General features: G+C 40.0%; 1 protein-coding gene across 3 annotated transcripts; it reads left to right on the top strand.

Moving 5' to 3' along the window:
- Window positions 1–15706, top strand: LOC119727221 (oocyte zinc finger protein XlCOF6-like). Of its 3 annotated transcripts, none has more exons than XM_038199085.1 (13): window positions 1–210; window positions 6474–6614; window positions 7118–7333; window positions 8129–8299; window positions 8997–9107; window positions 9455–9514; window positions 9843–9999; window positions 10247–10442; window positions 11222–11300; window positions 11787–11879; window positions 12165–12237; window positions 12644–12711; window positions 13526–15706. In XM_038199085.1, exons 1-13 carry the CDS (start codon window positions 208–210, stop codon window positions 13796–13798), a joined length of 1641 nt encoding a protein of 546 aa, XP_038055013.1. In that variant the 5' UTR covers window positions 1–207; the 3' UTR covers window positions 13799–15706. The 3 variants fall into 3 exon arrangements, with proteins under 3 accessions (XP_038055013.1, XP_038055012.1, XP_038055014.1); XM_038199086.1 differs by lacking the exon at window positions 1–210 and adding an exon at window positions 223–445; XM_038199084.1 differs by lacking the exons at window positions 6474–6614; window positions 7118–7333; window positions 8129–8299; ... (7 more) ...; window positions 12644–12711; window positions 13526–15706 and adding an exon at window positions 1585–3979 and having other exon boundaries at window positions 14–210.

The following is a 15706-nucleotide window of genomic DNA, read 5'->3' as shown; positions in this document are numbered from 1 at the left end:
ATTACTGCCGGAACTCCCATTGGGTTGACCAGCGAAGGTGACGCACTAGAGAGAACGGAACGATCCTCGAAACCGCCTCTCGCTTAAAATGGCCGAAGTTTCAAGACAACGGTTACAGAGATCGCACTGATAATTCACCCTTTTCACCGAAAATATCATCGAATAAGACGTCAACTCTTACGTGTGCTCGCCCTGGAATGAATAGCGATGGTAAGTATGGCGAAATTGTTCGTCTGAACTTTTGATCAACCCCAGTAGACGCTAGTCTCTTTCCCGCCTCTCTTGGCCGGCGCTTTGTCCCATGTTTTTGAACCAAGCCAAGACTGGTGAACGGCTGAAGTTGCGTCTTCTGCTCTCGTTTTTCGTCTGCTTCAACGATGTTCAGTTTCCATGACTCCTTGTCGTTTCTTATTCCACATCTTCAACAATTCAACACACTAACTCAGTAATTCCGTAATTCTGTACATAACCACTACAATTACAAAGTCTCTTTTCAATATGAACTGAAACACATATGTTTCCTTCTTTTGTTGGAGAAACTTGTTGAACTTGAGAAAAAAATATGCAAAATGAAGTGGCCTATTTTTGCCTAAACTAAAGTAAACATTGTTATTATTTTTATGTTAATGTTTAAAGATGCCCTTTTTTCTACTCAACAACTTGTTAAAATGAATAGCCTTAGTGTCCATAGAAATGAAGTGCTTTGTTTGTAGTCTCCTTTATTGTCATTTGTTAGTAAATAGTAATTTTAATTTAAAGACTCATGTTGTCGACTGTACACTAGAAAGTTGAGTTCCTTCAAATTGAAGTTGAAATCTTATTTTGAACAAAACCCAGGTTACCATGGCTACAGTACATAGTTGTGTGATACGTCCAATGTGATTGTGAAAACACATTAGGCTAAATAAAGAAAATGAACATGTTCAAATACAGGGTTGTCAAATATGTCGGTAGACACTTAATTACTTGTGTTTAAAAACCAAATTTTTAAACATAATTTGCAATTGTTACTACTACTGCCCCTTTTAATTTACATGTTTTGAATATCTGGGTTTTTTCCTGAGGTCAAAGTGCTTCTGTCTGTAATAAATCTTCAGAAGGTTGTTAGCCCAGGTTGGACTCAGGTCTGTTGTGTGTATGTGCAACGCGTAGTGCAATAGTCGTCCAACCTGGGCTAACAAAAAGGCTGTGTAACATAAATAGGCAGAGGCTGTACACTTGTTTGCAATACTGCTTGATCCAATATAAATGTTACAGAAATTATATCTTGTTGCCATTCCTTTACTGCAAAAAAAGAGTTGTTTTTGCACATGTTTACATGTTCTATGTACAAATTCATTTGTATCTGCATCTGCACAAGAAAATCCATAAATGCACATAATGCAGTCCACATACACACATGTATGTTTAATGTGTGTTGAATTTTTAACACATGTGCATTAAAAAAATTGCTGAAAAAAGTACTTTTTTTCTGATTGATTGATTGATTCCTACAGGGGCTCAAGAATACTTAACTTTTCGTTGATGCAATAAATAGGCATCTGACAACCCTGACGAACATGTACTTTTTCTTTTGATTTTCAGATATGTGAAAATCTGTAAGAGGTCTGAAGGTGAATCCTAGTGCTTTAACCAGTAGAGCTTACTGGTATAGACAGAAATTTGCGTGTAGCAAGCACCAAGACATCATGGAACCAGGGCAGGAGGTAGTAGAGGACTCAGTAACAGCGGTTGAGCAAACAGTGGACCCATCCTCCATAGCATACACTGTGGAGATTCACTTGGTGGATGAAGGCTACGCCAATCAGAACGCCGTGGTAGAGCAGCAGCTCACAGTGGAGGGGGATGGCGAGATGCAGGGACAGCCCATACCCACTGCGGTTGTGATAGCGGATGGCAGCGAGGGGATGAGCGAGCAGCATCAGACCATGACCACAGAACCGATGGACTCCAACGTGATGGTCACGTTCTCCGAGAGCGACCCGCCGGCAAATCTGCATCATCTTACAGTCTCCAGTGACATGATGACGTATTTGCCCGAGTCCAGCGTTCCCCAGTCTGAAAACACTGCGAGGCAGCAACACCACCAGATCATCATGACGCAGCATCAGACCTCAGAGGGCATCACAGAGGTCAAGCTAGTTGATAGCATTCCTGATGAGTCCGGCCAGGACATGCCTGTGTTGCTTGTGCAGCCCCAGGCAGAGAATTCCAAGCCAGCGGAGGACGTAGCGGACAGCCAACAAGGGGGAGAGACCATCAAGGAGATGGAGACTCAGATAGCCTCGGCTGTGGAGGCCTTGGAAGCTCTGACGGGTCTAGCCACCACCTTCAATGCCTGGGCCCAGCAGAACCCTCAGGTACTGGATGAATCATCTGGGCATTCTGTGACCGATAAACCTCACAAATCAGCGAAACACAAATCCGGCAAGCACAAATCCAAAAAGCACAAGTCAGGAAAGCACAAGAAGAAAAGCTCCTACAAGAAAGAGAAATCTTCCATAGACATTGAAATTGATGAAAGTAGTGCTGTTGGTGGCATGTGGAAGTGCAAAACCTGTGCCAAAATATTTCCCAGCAAGTTAAAGCTCAAGAACCACATGATTTCCCACTCAGATGAGAGACCACATGTCTGTGATGTCTGCGGCAGTGCTTTCAAGCGTGCCAGATACCTTCAAATTCACAAGAAAAGTCACTTTTCAGACACACAGTTTGCCTGCCAGTACTGTAGCAAAGCGTATTTTGAGAAAAAGAGACTTCGCTCTCATATGAAGTGCCACCTCAATCCTCTCAATTGTGAAATTTGTGGGAAATCCTATGGTGACAAGAGGGGCCTTCAAATCCACTTAAGAACTCACACCAATGAGAAGCCATACGTATGCCGCCTCTGTGGACGTGGATTTACCTCAAAGGCTGGGGTTAACAAGCACGAGCGCAGCCACTCTGGACTGAAACCCTACGTCTGTAAAACCTGCGGCAAGGCCTACACACAGCCCACAAATCTCTCAGATCACGAACGAACACACATCAACGAGAGGACCTTTGCTTGCACGTCCTGTCGTAAGGTCTTTCTTGCTAGAAGCAGCCTGAGACGGCATCGAATCAAGAACCACCCAGGGGTGGATCCTAACGTTGGCAAACTAGAGCCCCTGCATCAAAGACAACGCTTCATCAAAAGGGTCAACAGTGCCAAGGATGAGAAGTCACACTACAAGTACACCTGCGCTGTTTGCTCCAAGAAATTCAAAAAGGAAAAATACCTCAAGAAGCACAGCAAGACTCACACCGTCGGGACCAAGGCTTGCTCGTACTGCAGCAAGAGCTTCAGAGACAAGAGGGATCTCCTGAACCACGAGAGACGTCACACGGGTGAGAAGCCGTACAAATGCAGCAACTGTGGCAAAGCGTTTGTCTCCAGTTCGGCTATGCTGCGACACGAGAAGTGTCACCTTGGCCTAAGGCCATACATCTGCACAACCTGCGGCAAGGGTTTCACGCGAACTACTGGTCTGCGTGATCATGAATTGATCCACAAAGGGAAGAACAAACGGTTCGCGTGTGATAACTGCGACAAGATCTTTGCATCACGGAGTGCCTTGAGGAGCCACGGACGACTGAAGCACCAGCATGATCAGTTTGCGGAGGTGGTGGATGCACCCTTGGCTACGGTGGAAGTTCCAGTTGAGACTGAGGAAGGGGAAGCTGTTAGTTACATCAAGTTGATGTTTACTGAGGCTTAAATTGACCCATCACGGGACTTATAACAATTCCTGGAATTTTTGTATAATTGCCCCAAAACTTCCGCACTTAAACACCTTTGATCACTTTCTTTATTGCATATTATTTTAATGGTCCTGTATAGCATAAAAACTGTACAGGATGAGTAATATAAAACGAAACCCAAATGGCAGGACCAATTTTTGAATGAAGAGTTGCCTGTAGCACTTTCAAAATCTAGGATATGAAAGCCCAATCAATGAGCTTTCTTTCAGTACAAGAAACATTGAAATCACTCATGTACTTTTCAAGTTACGGAATTTTGAACACAAACACCGTTTTAAAATTCTGTCCATGTATCACAAAGAAAAGGTAAGTGTTCTTTCAGCAAAATGAAAAACAATTCATGTGCATCCCTATGAGAATTGTTTTCGTTTGCTGAAAGAATACTTGCTTTTTAGTGATTCGTGGACAGAACTTTAAAACGGTGTTTGTGTTCAAAATTCCGTAACTTGAAAAGTTACATTAGTTAGAATTTGAAAGTGCCATAGGCCAAATTTCATTTAAAAATTGGTCCTGCCATTTGGGTTTCGTTTGTTTTTGTTTTTGTTGACTCGCCCTGACCCTGTAGTTGGGCATGTAGCTGTTTCAATTTGTATGTACAGTCTGTACAGACAGTTTTCCCGTTGAGATTTAAACTTTTGTCATTGGTAATCTTATTGATATATTGTTAAAAATCGGGTGTAATTTTTTTTTTGGGAGGGGGGCTTTGTAGACATGCACAGTATATTGTACACGTATGTACTTTCCAACCAAGAAAAAAATGGCTATTGTAGATTTGAATCTTCATAGTACAAAGCATTTTTTTAAAATCTGAACCTAGTTGGTAGGGGCCATGCGGCACATCACTCAACACTTTTTGTTGGCTTGACCGTGGGCTGAATGGGAACTTCCGGTGAAATCCGATAGCCGTTATTTGGTTTGAAAAAAAGAAAGGATTTTGAAACTACTAACTTGTATGTATGGAGTAAGCGCACACTTTTGGGAAGCAATGTTTCATAATTGAAAGAATATGCTGTAATAATTTTGTACAAATATCACTTTGTTCATATAGCTGTGTTTAAAAGGAGTTCAATTTTGAGTTTGAAGTTTTCTCTGTTTTTGAATTGTTTGAATGCTGTGTCAGTTTCTATGAAATCAGTCAGGAATGTAAACTATTGGCACAATATTTATGGATACCTTTATTGAATGTTTTGAATGGGTCATGTAAATATTTTCCTTGATCGAAATATTAAATTTTTTTCTCAGTTTTTGTTGATTTAAGAGAAGTGAAAGTTACAAAATGTTTTTATGCACATACCGTAAGTTTTGCAGTGACATGACTTTATGGAGACAACTTTTTTTTTCCCCAAACAAAATTGGCCATTCAGTTTAAAAACATTTTTTGAAGACCCTCTTTAGATAAATTAACTACATTATGTTTTTAACCAATGTTCATTGCAAAGATGGAACACGTAATGGAAAGTAAATGAAACATACATGTAATGGAACTACAAACTTTTTGGATAAGTAAACTAATTTCTTCAAGCTTAAAGCACACTGAGTTCTAACCTTAGGAATCTTAAACATTTGTTTCGCTTCATTTATAACACAAAGTATTTTAATGTGAAGATCAGTGTGAAGAGAATTTCTCAGCTGAGCATATTTGTGTACTCGTCAGCTCAGTGAATTTCTGTGATTAATAGTGCTAGTTTGTCAAAACTGGAACAATTATCGTACAAATGTAACAGTAATGGCCATTCACAATTTACATGCACAGTTTCATTGCACAACTTAGTGCTAGATCTAACACTTGCAAGTTTGTATGTTTTTTCTGTAATTCATATTAATCTCAAAACAATATCTTGCTGTTTTCTTTGAATGACTTTTGGAAGATACTTTGTAAGTTTTCGTTCCTAACAGGATCTCCTGTCAGTTTGGCAAATAAAAAACCTTGGTGTTCGGATATGATTTGTGGCTGGAATACTTTTTACACCCGTGTCCCGCCTGTTTTCTCAATTTGAATTTTGGCAAATTTATTGACGGCCTAAGTAAGGGTGTTTTGTAGTTAGTACTGCAGGATGTGGGAGGTAATAAACAGCCACACAGGGCTTTGAAAGCAACATAAATACTAACGTACATGTACATCCGAATTTTATTGTTGGGTGGCATTGAACTTTCAAAGCTTTTAATTAAAATGTTGTAAAAGGATATATCAGGTTGGAAAGAGGAAATGCATGGATAAAGAACAGGTGTGTGTCAAATACATGGCCATGATTGTGAAGCACAAAATCAATTGAGCATTGTGAAATTGCCACAAATTTCTCCTGCCTTGCTGTCAGATTTGAATAAATTTAAATAAGATCTTGTAGTATGTGCAACACGATTTTGCCATGGACTCCCTGAACAGTGCTAATGGAGAGAGGTTAAGGACATTGAGTGCCATTGCTGCTCGACAGAGATGTGGGTTAATGCACATTATGATGAAAATTGACGATGCATTTGTCTTGTAAAGCATTCATGGACCAATGGGCATGATGACCCTACAATGTACACACTGGTTCATGTTTGAGTAGTACCAACCAGTGCCATCTGCTGTTGCTATGCTGAATCAATATCTGCATGCTAGCCATAATAATCTGCACGTTCTTTGACAGCTAGACATGGCCCTTGTGTGTCAGTGTTGAACTGAAGGCCGGTTGTTCTTTCTTTCTTAGAGTGTTTCTGAGAGCAATCTTAAGATGGAGGTTTCTAGCCCACCCTTTGGCCTGGAAGAAGCCTACAACACACTGTTGACACCAGGTGCACTGTCATTTATTGGGGACATCGCAGTCAAATTTGATCAGAGAGTGGAACAGGTCAGTGCAACTTTAAGTTTCTTTTAGCCTACAATCATCAAGTGCATGGCAAAAGCTAAGTGGAGGGGGTGGGTGCCCCTTCCAACATCGTTGGAAGTAGGAGTAGACACATGGATATGAAACCTTTTAAAAAGCCCTTTTTTCAGTGACATCCACTTGTAGAAGCATAGGGCTCCTGTGAAATATTGATAATCAAAATATCTTCACTTTTGCCCGTCCATAGGTTCCCAAAGTTATACATGTATGTAAATCGTAATAACAAATGTATTACTGCAATCAAATAACAATGTCTTACTGCAATCCTGTTGTATTTGGTTTTGATCATGTATTTTAAATTTTTATAGGTACAGGTCATTTGGGATTGGCTAAAAGCTAACTGCATTTGAAATGCTGAACACTGTTGAAAGTGTTTTATATGCAGACAACAGAAACATACCTCACCCAATGCTAATGTAGCATTTTTTTCTAAGTCGTTTGACTAAGTACTTTCTTGACTATTGCAGATGCTAAATGACAGAATTCTCAAGAAGGCACACCTCGATCGGTCCAGAGGTCTTCCTGATTTCTCGCCAGAGACAAGTCACATAAGGACAGGCTCCTGGAAGGTGGATCCTGTCCCAAGGAGGCTGACAAACAGACACGTAGACCTGGGCGATGTGTCTCCAGCCAACACCGGGCATTTTGTGCAAGCACTGCAATCTACTGCCCAAGGCATACAGGTACAAAGATGTCATCTGCAGTGGCAGTTCTACAGGGTAGGGGTCTAGGTAGTCTAAACCCCAGTGGGCCGCACAAAAAATAGGAAAATCATGCAGAAAAATATACCACATGCCTGATTATGGTGACTCTGCCAAAGCTGAATCCGCTCCTGATCTGAGATGCATAGTTGTAACGAAGTAAATCGCTTTGTCGATCAGAAATCAATCACAAGTAAATCGCAAGAAGTGTTGTAGCCAAGACCATCACTAGTGGGTACAAGTTCTCACAAGTCCATCACAGTTTGAAGTCAAGTCACAAGCTGTTCAAATGAACTCTGGTAAAGGCATTCCTTCATGTCCCGTTGTTCAGCCCCTGTTACTTGTGCCTGGACTTGTGAATAAACCTCGCTATACAACATTGATTGCAATTCAAATCACATGTCAGCTCACAAGTAACATGGGATTGACAGTGATAAAAGACTGAATGGTGTTTTAGTTTGTTGGTTTAGAAGCATTGGAATCAAGTCATTACAGGTCATCTCAAGTCATCACAAGTCAGTCAAAAGTCATCAGAAATCAACCACAGGTCGATCACAAGTGATCCAGTCTCAAGTCAAATGAAAAAACTATTCACATGAACTGTGAAAACGTCGTTCCTTTTTCATTGTCAGTTACCTCTGATTGGAATCCTGATTTGACTTAGGATTGACTTATTACAAATCTGGGGTTTAAATAACTTATTGACACTGAGATTATAATATATACTTTTTTGGCTATTTTGAAAAGACAATTTACTGTTTCCCTTAATGCGTGCAGACAGACTTTGATGATGGCCATTGTCCAACATGGCAAACCCAACTGCAAGGGATGTTCAACATCTACCAGGCTGTACACGACAAGCTGTACGCTAACATGCCGTCCATTGACAACCTACCTGTACTCATGCTGAGACCCAGGGCATGGAATATGGTGGAGCACAATATGCTGGTGAGTACCGGTAGATCTGAAACAGATTCTTCCTTCATTAGTCTTCATTAACCCAATAACTTTGCTGCAAGTGTTACTTGAGTACCCTGGTGGATCCAAACAGTGATAATCCATGACCACAATGAGTGTGAATCCAACAGATCAAACAGGAAAAAGTTAAAGTCTTAAGTTCCAAGTGTTTTGCTAGTACTGGACTGAAAACAAAAAATGAAGCAAGGCAGTGGATCTGTATAAAATCCAAAAGAGTATGATTATGCTCAGATCAATAAAGCCATGCAGAAATCGCTCATAATTGGACATTGTTGGGTTCAGGATGGTTAGGGTCGTTAGGAATTCAGTCTGCAGCGTAGTTAAGGTCAAGCTGTTATTAAAAAAATAGTCCAATCTGTGCTTTTTATTTCTGATTGGGCATGGTAGGCACTCTGTATAAGTGGACTCGCAGCAAGAAATTGCAAACTTTACTGCATTGAAGGGCACTTGAGAATCACTGCTGCTGTGCACTCACCCTTAAGTGCTTTGCTCCCAAGTCAGATTTGTGCACAAGTTGTTTAAAACTGGTCGTGCGCATGATATATCCTTCAGTGGCCAAGCAGGCCTCACAGGGCCATCTGCAGTTCCCGCAAGGAGTTCCAATACATGGTGGTCAATTTCTTTTATATTTTTTTTTACCATAACCATGATGGCGTTCTCTTCTCAGGTCTATGGCAAGGAGGTCCCTGGGCCCATCTTTGACTTTGGCTTGCTGATGTTCCACACGGCCAAGATTCTTCATGCCAAAGAGAGTGGGCCTTTTTTCTACTTATCCAAGGTAAATGTTTCAGCGGACACAAAGGCCTTTTGATTTGAAGGAAAGGACAATATTGGGTAAGGTTTTTTTTAATGAGACTCGGCCAACCTCTTGATGTGCTGCCTACCACCAGACCGAGTAACATGTATTTGCAGAGAAAGAAGAATCTGTTAAGTTTATGCGTTACCAGTGATAGATCACAAAAAAAGGGAAAAGCAAAATTCTGGCAAGGAGTTCAAAAGGAGGAGGGAAAAAACATGAGGAACATTTCATTTCATTTGGAAGGTAAATTATTGGTGAAAGCTGCACAGGCTATTAATTAGCTTTTTATAAGAAAGAACAACATCTTTTCTTTTGGTATTTGACAGCTTGAGGGATACAAAGAGGCCAGGCTTTGGAAAGACATCTTTGTGTTTGCAGAGGAGAAGGTATATTAAAAGAAAGTTGTTTTTTTTTTTTTAACCGTGGATACATGTATTCAGTTTTGAGCAACAATTTTGGGAAACGACTCCCTGAAGAAACTGCAGGTCCATCATATTCATTCTTCATTCCTTTTAATAACATTAAAAGGAATGAGGAGTGCTGTGGCCTCATGGTCTGGAGCATTGATTTTGTGGTCTGCGGGTAATTCTGCAGGTTGTGGGTTTGAGCCCAGCCTGGGGTTATGGTATTTGGAATATTTCATTGGCCCAACGAGCAGGGTAACAATGATGTAAATAATAATTATTCATGTTTCCATAAAATTTCATTCCCTAGCTTGGATTGAGAATTGGCACCATTAAAGCGACTGTGCTAATTGAGAACATCTTTGCGGCATTTGAGATGCATGAGATACTGTATGAGCTCCGCTACCACTCCGCCGGCCTCAACTGTGGTATCTGGGATTATTCTGCATCTTTCATCAATAAACTTGGTAAGGACCATCCCTTCTTACATAATTGAAATAAAGACATCTTTATATAGTCATCACTAGTCAACACAAGTTACCCAGTCTCAAGTAAAGTCACAAGCTTTTCAAATGAACTGACATTGAGGCATTCCTATGATTGCTCAAGACCTGTTACAAGTACTACTACAATTTGCATCAGTTTTACTTGTACAGTTGCAGTTTGTACTGATTTACCTTTTGAAGAACACTTTCATCTATTGTGTTGTGTCAGGAAACAGGCCGGAGTTTGTGCTTCCAGACCGCAGCAAGTACGTCAACATGCAGAGGCATTTCCTGAAGAGTTACATGGCACTGACGATCAAGACGTGCCACGGCCGTGGATGCCATGCCACGGGAGGAATGAGTGCAACCTTATTGCCTGCGACACTAGGCCCAGAGTATGATAGACTTATGGATGTGGCTTGCAGGTATAAGTCTATTTTTCTACGGGGAATCATCAACCACAAAAAATGTAGAAGTGAAAGAGAGAGTTGGTATTTTGCTTGAACCGTGATAGGTTACAAGAAGGGGAAAGCAAGATCTGGCAAAGAGTTAGTGAGGCGGTACAAGGAAGAAACTTTACCAGGTCTTGAAACACAAATGGTATACATATCTGAAAAGTATAGTCAAGTTGGGGACTATAAATGAGAAATGAAGAAGCTATTCAGTGAGAGAGAGAGAGAGTTGATATTTTGCTTGAACTGTGATCAGCTGTTAAAAGGGAGAAAACAAGATCTTGGCAAGGGCTTCCACAGTGAGGTAGTACAAAGAAAGAAACCTGAAGAGTATTTGTAGTTTGTACCTGGTCTTGGCATGGGCGTTGCGAGGGGGAGGCCAAGGGGCACTTGCCCCCCCCCCCCAGGCCCTCCCTGGAAAAGGAAAAAAAAGGGAAAAGAGGTGCGAAACCATATTGCTGTTAATTTTATGGGGGGGGGGTACCGGTAGCGCAAATGTTCCCCTGAACCATGCTCAGAAAATCATAATTTGAGAATATGTTTAAAAAGTTAAGAAATTTTGGCAAAAAAATGTGGTTTGCCCCTCTCCCTGGAAATAATCCTGGCGACGCCCATGGGTCTTGGAACACAAATGATATATGGATTATGTGAAAAGTATAGTTAACACAATTTCTTGACTTGATCGTTTTACATGTATCAAAATATTACTTCACGTTCTTCCCCTTGTCTATTTTATTGATTGCTTTGTGTAGAGCCAAGTTGACTGAAATCAAGGCTGGGGCAGATGGATTCATGGTGTATGACATACGTCTTGTCAAGCCCATGCAAAAGGTAGCAGAATGGCTTTCTTTCCCATTGACAGAAGAGTTTCCTGCAGAATAATAAGGGATTAAATAGTTGAGTTAACCTTTGAGAAAAAAATCTCATCATTTGTTTTCCCACACAGGCCTAGGTCCTATTTTATTCAGCTGTTTGTTGCATTATGAATTTTTGCACTTTCAGAGAGCATTCACATACTTCTTGTAAACATAGCTCATTACGCATGGGTTTCAAATTTGTTTTTTTTCCAAATGGAAATTGATGATTAAGTTAGTTGCCTGTGTGGTTATGCAATTGGTTTAATGTTTACTCAAATGGTTGTATGCTGTTTGGGATGCACTTACAATACCAGAAGAAAATTAGAAACGAAAGGAAAAATTTAATTTCAAAACAACATTCTTGTGGATTTGCAGCTGTGACACCTTTAACTTGCTTTTCACAACTTGTGGAATGATGAACTTACCTGAAGCCTTTTTGGGCTGACATTTTTGTTGTTAGTTGTTTGAGATGTACGCCCCTGCTGCAAACCAGTACAGCGTTCTCAGACCTGATGTGAATGCCACCAAAGAAGACTTGCTGCTAATGCCATCGGTAAGTCTGCATTTTGTCATCCCTTTTGTTATTTCAAAAACTAGATGTTGCATGTAATATAATTGATGTTGATCTTCAGTAGTGCCCTACATGAGACAGTGACCCTTATGGCATTGTCAAGTCACATGATAGTCAATTGGTTCGCATGCAGAATGACTCATTAAGTGTGGGCCGCAATTATTACATTTTTTTGTATTGCTGTATAATAATATGATGTATCGCTATAACAGACCAATTAGACTATCTGTTACAGGAGTGTCAAATTGTATTGATTGCTTTGTGCAGGGAGGCGTGACATTGGCTGGTCTGAAACACAACATTGCTGTTGCTGTCCTGTTTATTGAGTCTTGGTTAAAAGGTACAGTAGTCAACATGACTTAACTTAAAAACTTGGATTTTTAAGATTGAAGTTTTTTCGCATGAAGTATTTCTGTTTTATATGCAGGAAAACATTATTCATGAAACTGTTTCAATTTTTATTATTTCATAAAGTGAAAGTCATCGAGCCAAATCACCAACTCACTTGTAATGCAGACTGCTTGTATGTAACTATTCCTGAAGCTGAGCTTATACAAAAGTTATTTGAAGTATGAAGAAGCATTGTTAATTTAAATGAAATTAAATATAACTCCACAAAATCAGCACAGACACACGCATTGCCTTTACCGAAAAGTAAGCAATCCATAACATGCTGACATCAGTGGGAAATTGAAGCAATTCATAATAACGCGAAGACTGGTTTTTATTGCTTTCAAATTCTTCAGGACAAGGGCATTTCTTCTACAAAGGGGCTATTGAAGACTCAGCAACAGCAGAGATATCCAGGTCCCAGGTAAGAGCACAGTGCTGTCCTCAAGTTTGAGGCACACGAGAATGCTTGGCTTGCTGGTATTTGGCTGACGATGACCGACACGTAATTTCAAGCTGGATAACTTACAGTAGATGATAACTCATGCTACATGGTAGAGTATGATTCAGTGATGTGGTGTGTATCAAGCCATGCCAATGACCAGTGTAGCAAGCAACTGAACCGTGGATGACATGCAGTTGCAACAACATCATTTTGCATTTATACATCTGTAACACATTTTAATATTGGGCTATGTTCTTCACCATTACAGTGTCATGAGCGCTGTATACTCGGTGCTGTCTGCGAACTTGTGAGAAACATTTCACAAGCCTACTCAGGTTGGACTCAAAAGCGTGACCACCTGCTTACCAGTACAAAAGTCTTATAATCACTCAACCACCAAGCTTGCCTGGGTTGGCTGCCAGTTCAAATCTGACAGAGCAGCAGATATTGCAAATAAGTTGTAATTCTTAAGCATTAAACCGTTAGTATTACATTGTATTACATTGTGTTTGTTCACTTGTGAGTAATAGGCTGGGCAGTTTTGGGCGCTACAGTAACTAAAGGGTGAATAAATTGGTCAGGCATGCAACTGGAAAGCTTGGGAAAAACAAGGAAACTCCAAACCGCACAAGACTTTGTACAGTATTTTTCCATTTGTAATGGCATCTATGAGAAGTAAAAAACGAGGAAATCAGCGGATCTGAGGAAAAGTTGCATGCTTGAATGGGAAGTCTCTTAATACAATTGTATGCAGTTTTAATAAAGCAGGCTTCCTTTTCATTTTTCCACACAGGTGTGGCAGTGGATCCGTCACAGGGCACATCTAGAAGGCAATCATCAACTCATCACATACTCCCTCGTCAAGGACCTGTGCCAGCAGTTCCTCGACCGGCAAATCCAAGACAACCCCTACTTTTCCACCACGGAGCAGAGAAAGCGCCTGCTGAGGGCAGCGGACATTTTCCGCCAGCTCGTCACCAAGACGGCCTTCCCAGAATTCATCACTACGTACCTGAGCTTGGAGAACAGTTTTCGAACCAGCACCTGGCATGCATCGAAACTGTAGGATTTTGTTTTTTGATGAAGTACAATTAGTGAAAAGCCGGTGGGGGTTGCAGGTCATATGAACAAGATTTTTGAAACCATTGTTTGAGGGGAGTGGTCTTTTGGGCTGGACACACAGTCTAGTAGCCACTTGCTGAGCACTGCTATTCAAATGTAGTCTCTGTAAAACCCAAATGTTTGTTATTAAAATGAATAGAATGTTTGAAAAATGTTACTGAACTTTTCGAGCTTTTTTTTTGCATTTCTTTTCGCTTAGAAAAGAAAATCATGTTTATAGTCAGTGGATTTATTATTCAGTAGTTAACTCTATCTGTTTTCGGGCATTATTTTGTGTAATCTGATAAACGTATTTTTGTCAGTCCAGACAAAATTGACAAATACAGAATGGTGTTTCACAAGATTTTCTGTTACAATAAGTTTCCAATTAGAATTTAATCACAGACACTGCATTGATGGTATCAGATATTCATTTTTCATCCAGGCATTGGGCATTTTATTAACTGATACTTGCTATATTGCCAATTCAGAAAAATTTGTAATTTAAGTAAAAGGTTTGTTTAGAAGGTTGATCTGCTAAAATAAACTTTCAAATGCAAGTTCAAAACTGAGTCTGCTATACATCCTGTATCAAGTCTGTTATGTCACTCAAAACAATGGTTTATAATCTACATGCAGGATTGGGGATTTTTGTTTTGTTTCTACTGCTTAATGTTTTCATCTAAATTACATACACTGACATAAATGAAGTATCATAGACTTGTTCTTATTAGGGGTGTGCATTGGAACCAGGTACCGGAGTACCCGGCCGCTGACGTCAGGAACCGGTTCCAGATTATGGGATCGGGCACCTGTAACCAACTTTACCAATTACTTAGTAACTCCTCCGACAATGAAACAGAAAGGTTTTGAATGTCAATTGTGGGGAATTTCCAAAGTGAAAACCAGGCTACATGGAAAACCAAAACAGATGTCACGTTCATGATACTCATGAAAGTTGCAATTTTCACCTAAAGCTGTAAAGCTCACTGTACTACACACATGAATTGCTGCACTGACGCAGTGATGTGGTAGTATTATCGCGCGCACCTTAATGAACAATCTCAACAGAAACTTCCGAGATTTGTATTTCTGGGTTGGTTTTCTTTAACAGGTACCATTTTTTTTTTCAATTGGGTATGGGGTGAGCATTTACGGGTTGTACGGGAACTGGGCCCCCCTACTTGTTCTGACAGTATTGAAATAATATTCAAGACAGAATCACACTTCCAAAATAATCTTTTATTCCCACTGGATGTGAAAATCAACACACACTGATGCACAGGGAATGTATGCTTGCGTTAATCAAAATTGTTTAAGCACTCATCAGCGCATAAATTAAATTCACATGCCTCACCAATTCATGCCCGTTATTCATAGTTTCTTTAAAAAAATGTTTTAAGTATAAACATTTCAAGTGCAAACAGCACACTATATTGAAAATAAAATGCAGAAGCATGATGATGATGTGTTGCGATCCAAAGGAATAAAAATGAAGGAAAGTTTAATTTATAAAGAGGGGGCACTATTACTTGGAAAATTGTTTTCTGGCCAGCTGCAATTGCTTTCCACACGGGAAAAAAAGTGCACTTTAATTGACTGCTATGGTTAAAAGAAATGTATGTTTCAAACATGGATTTATTCAGAATCGAGCAAATGTAACCGGAGGAAATTATTTAAAAATCTGGTATTTTTCAAAGCAACAATGCCCAATCTCTAAAATGTCTTGGTGCCTGATTAACCCAATAGTAGCCATGGGGCTATTTGATTGTTGAATGATAGATTTCTATTCCACGACCTGTTTTATACATAAAATTAATATAAATGTATGTAAACCAAAGAATAATAAAAAAGAATATAGATTAATTTACAA

This window comes from Patiria miniata, unplaced genomic scaffold, assembly GCF_015706575.1.
Source record: "Patiria miniata isolate m_02_andy unplaced genomic scaffold, ASM1570657v1 HiC_scaffold_20, whole genome shotgun sequence".
NCBI classification, from domain to species: Eukaryota; Metazoa; Echinodermata; class Asteroidea; order Valvatida; family Asterinidae; genus Patiria; species Patiria miniata.
Note: the sequence above shows the minus strand (reverse complement) of the source record. Positions and strands in the feature narration are given on the sequence as shown.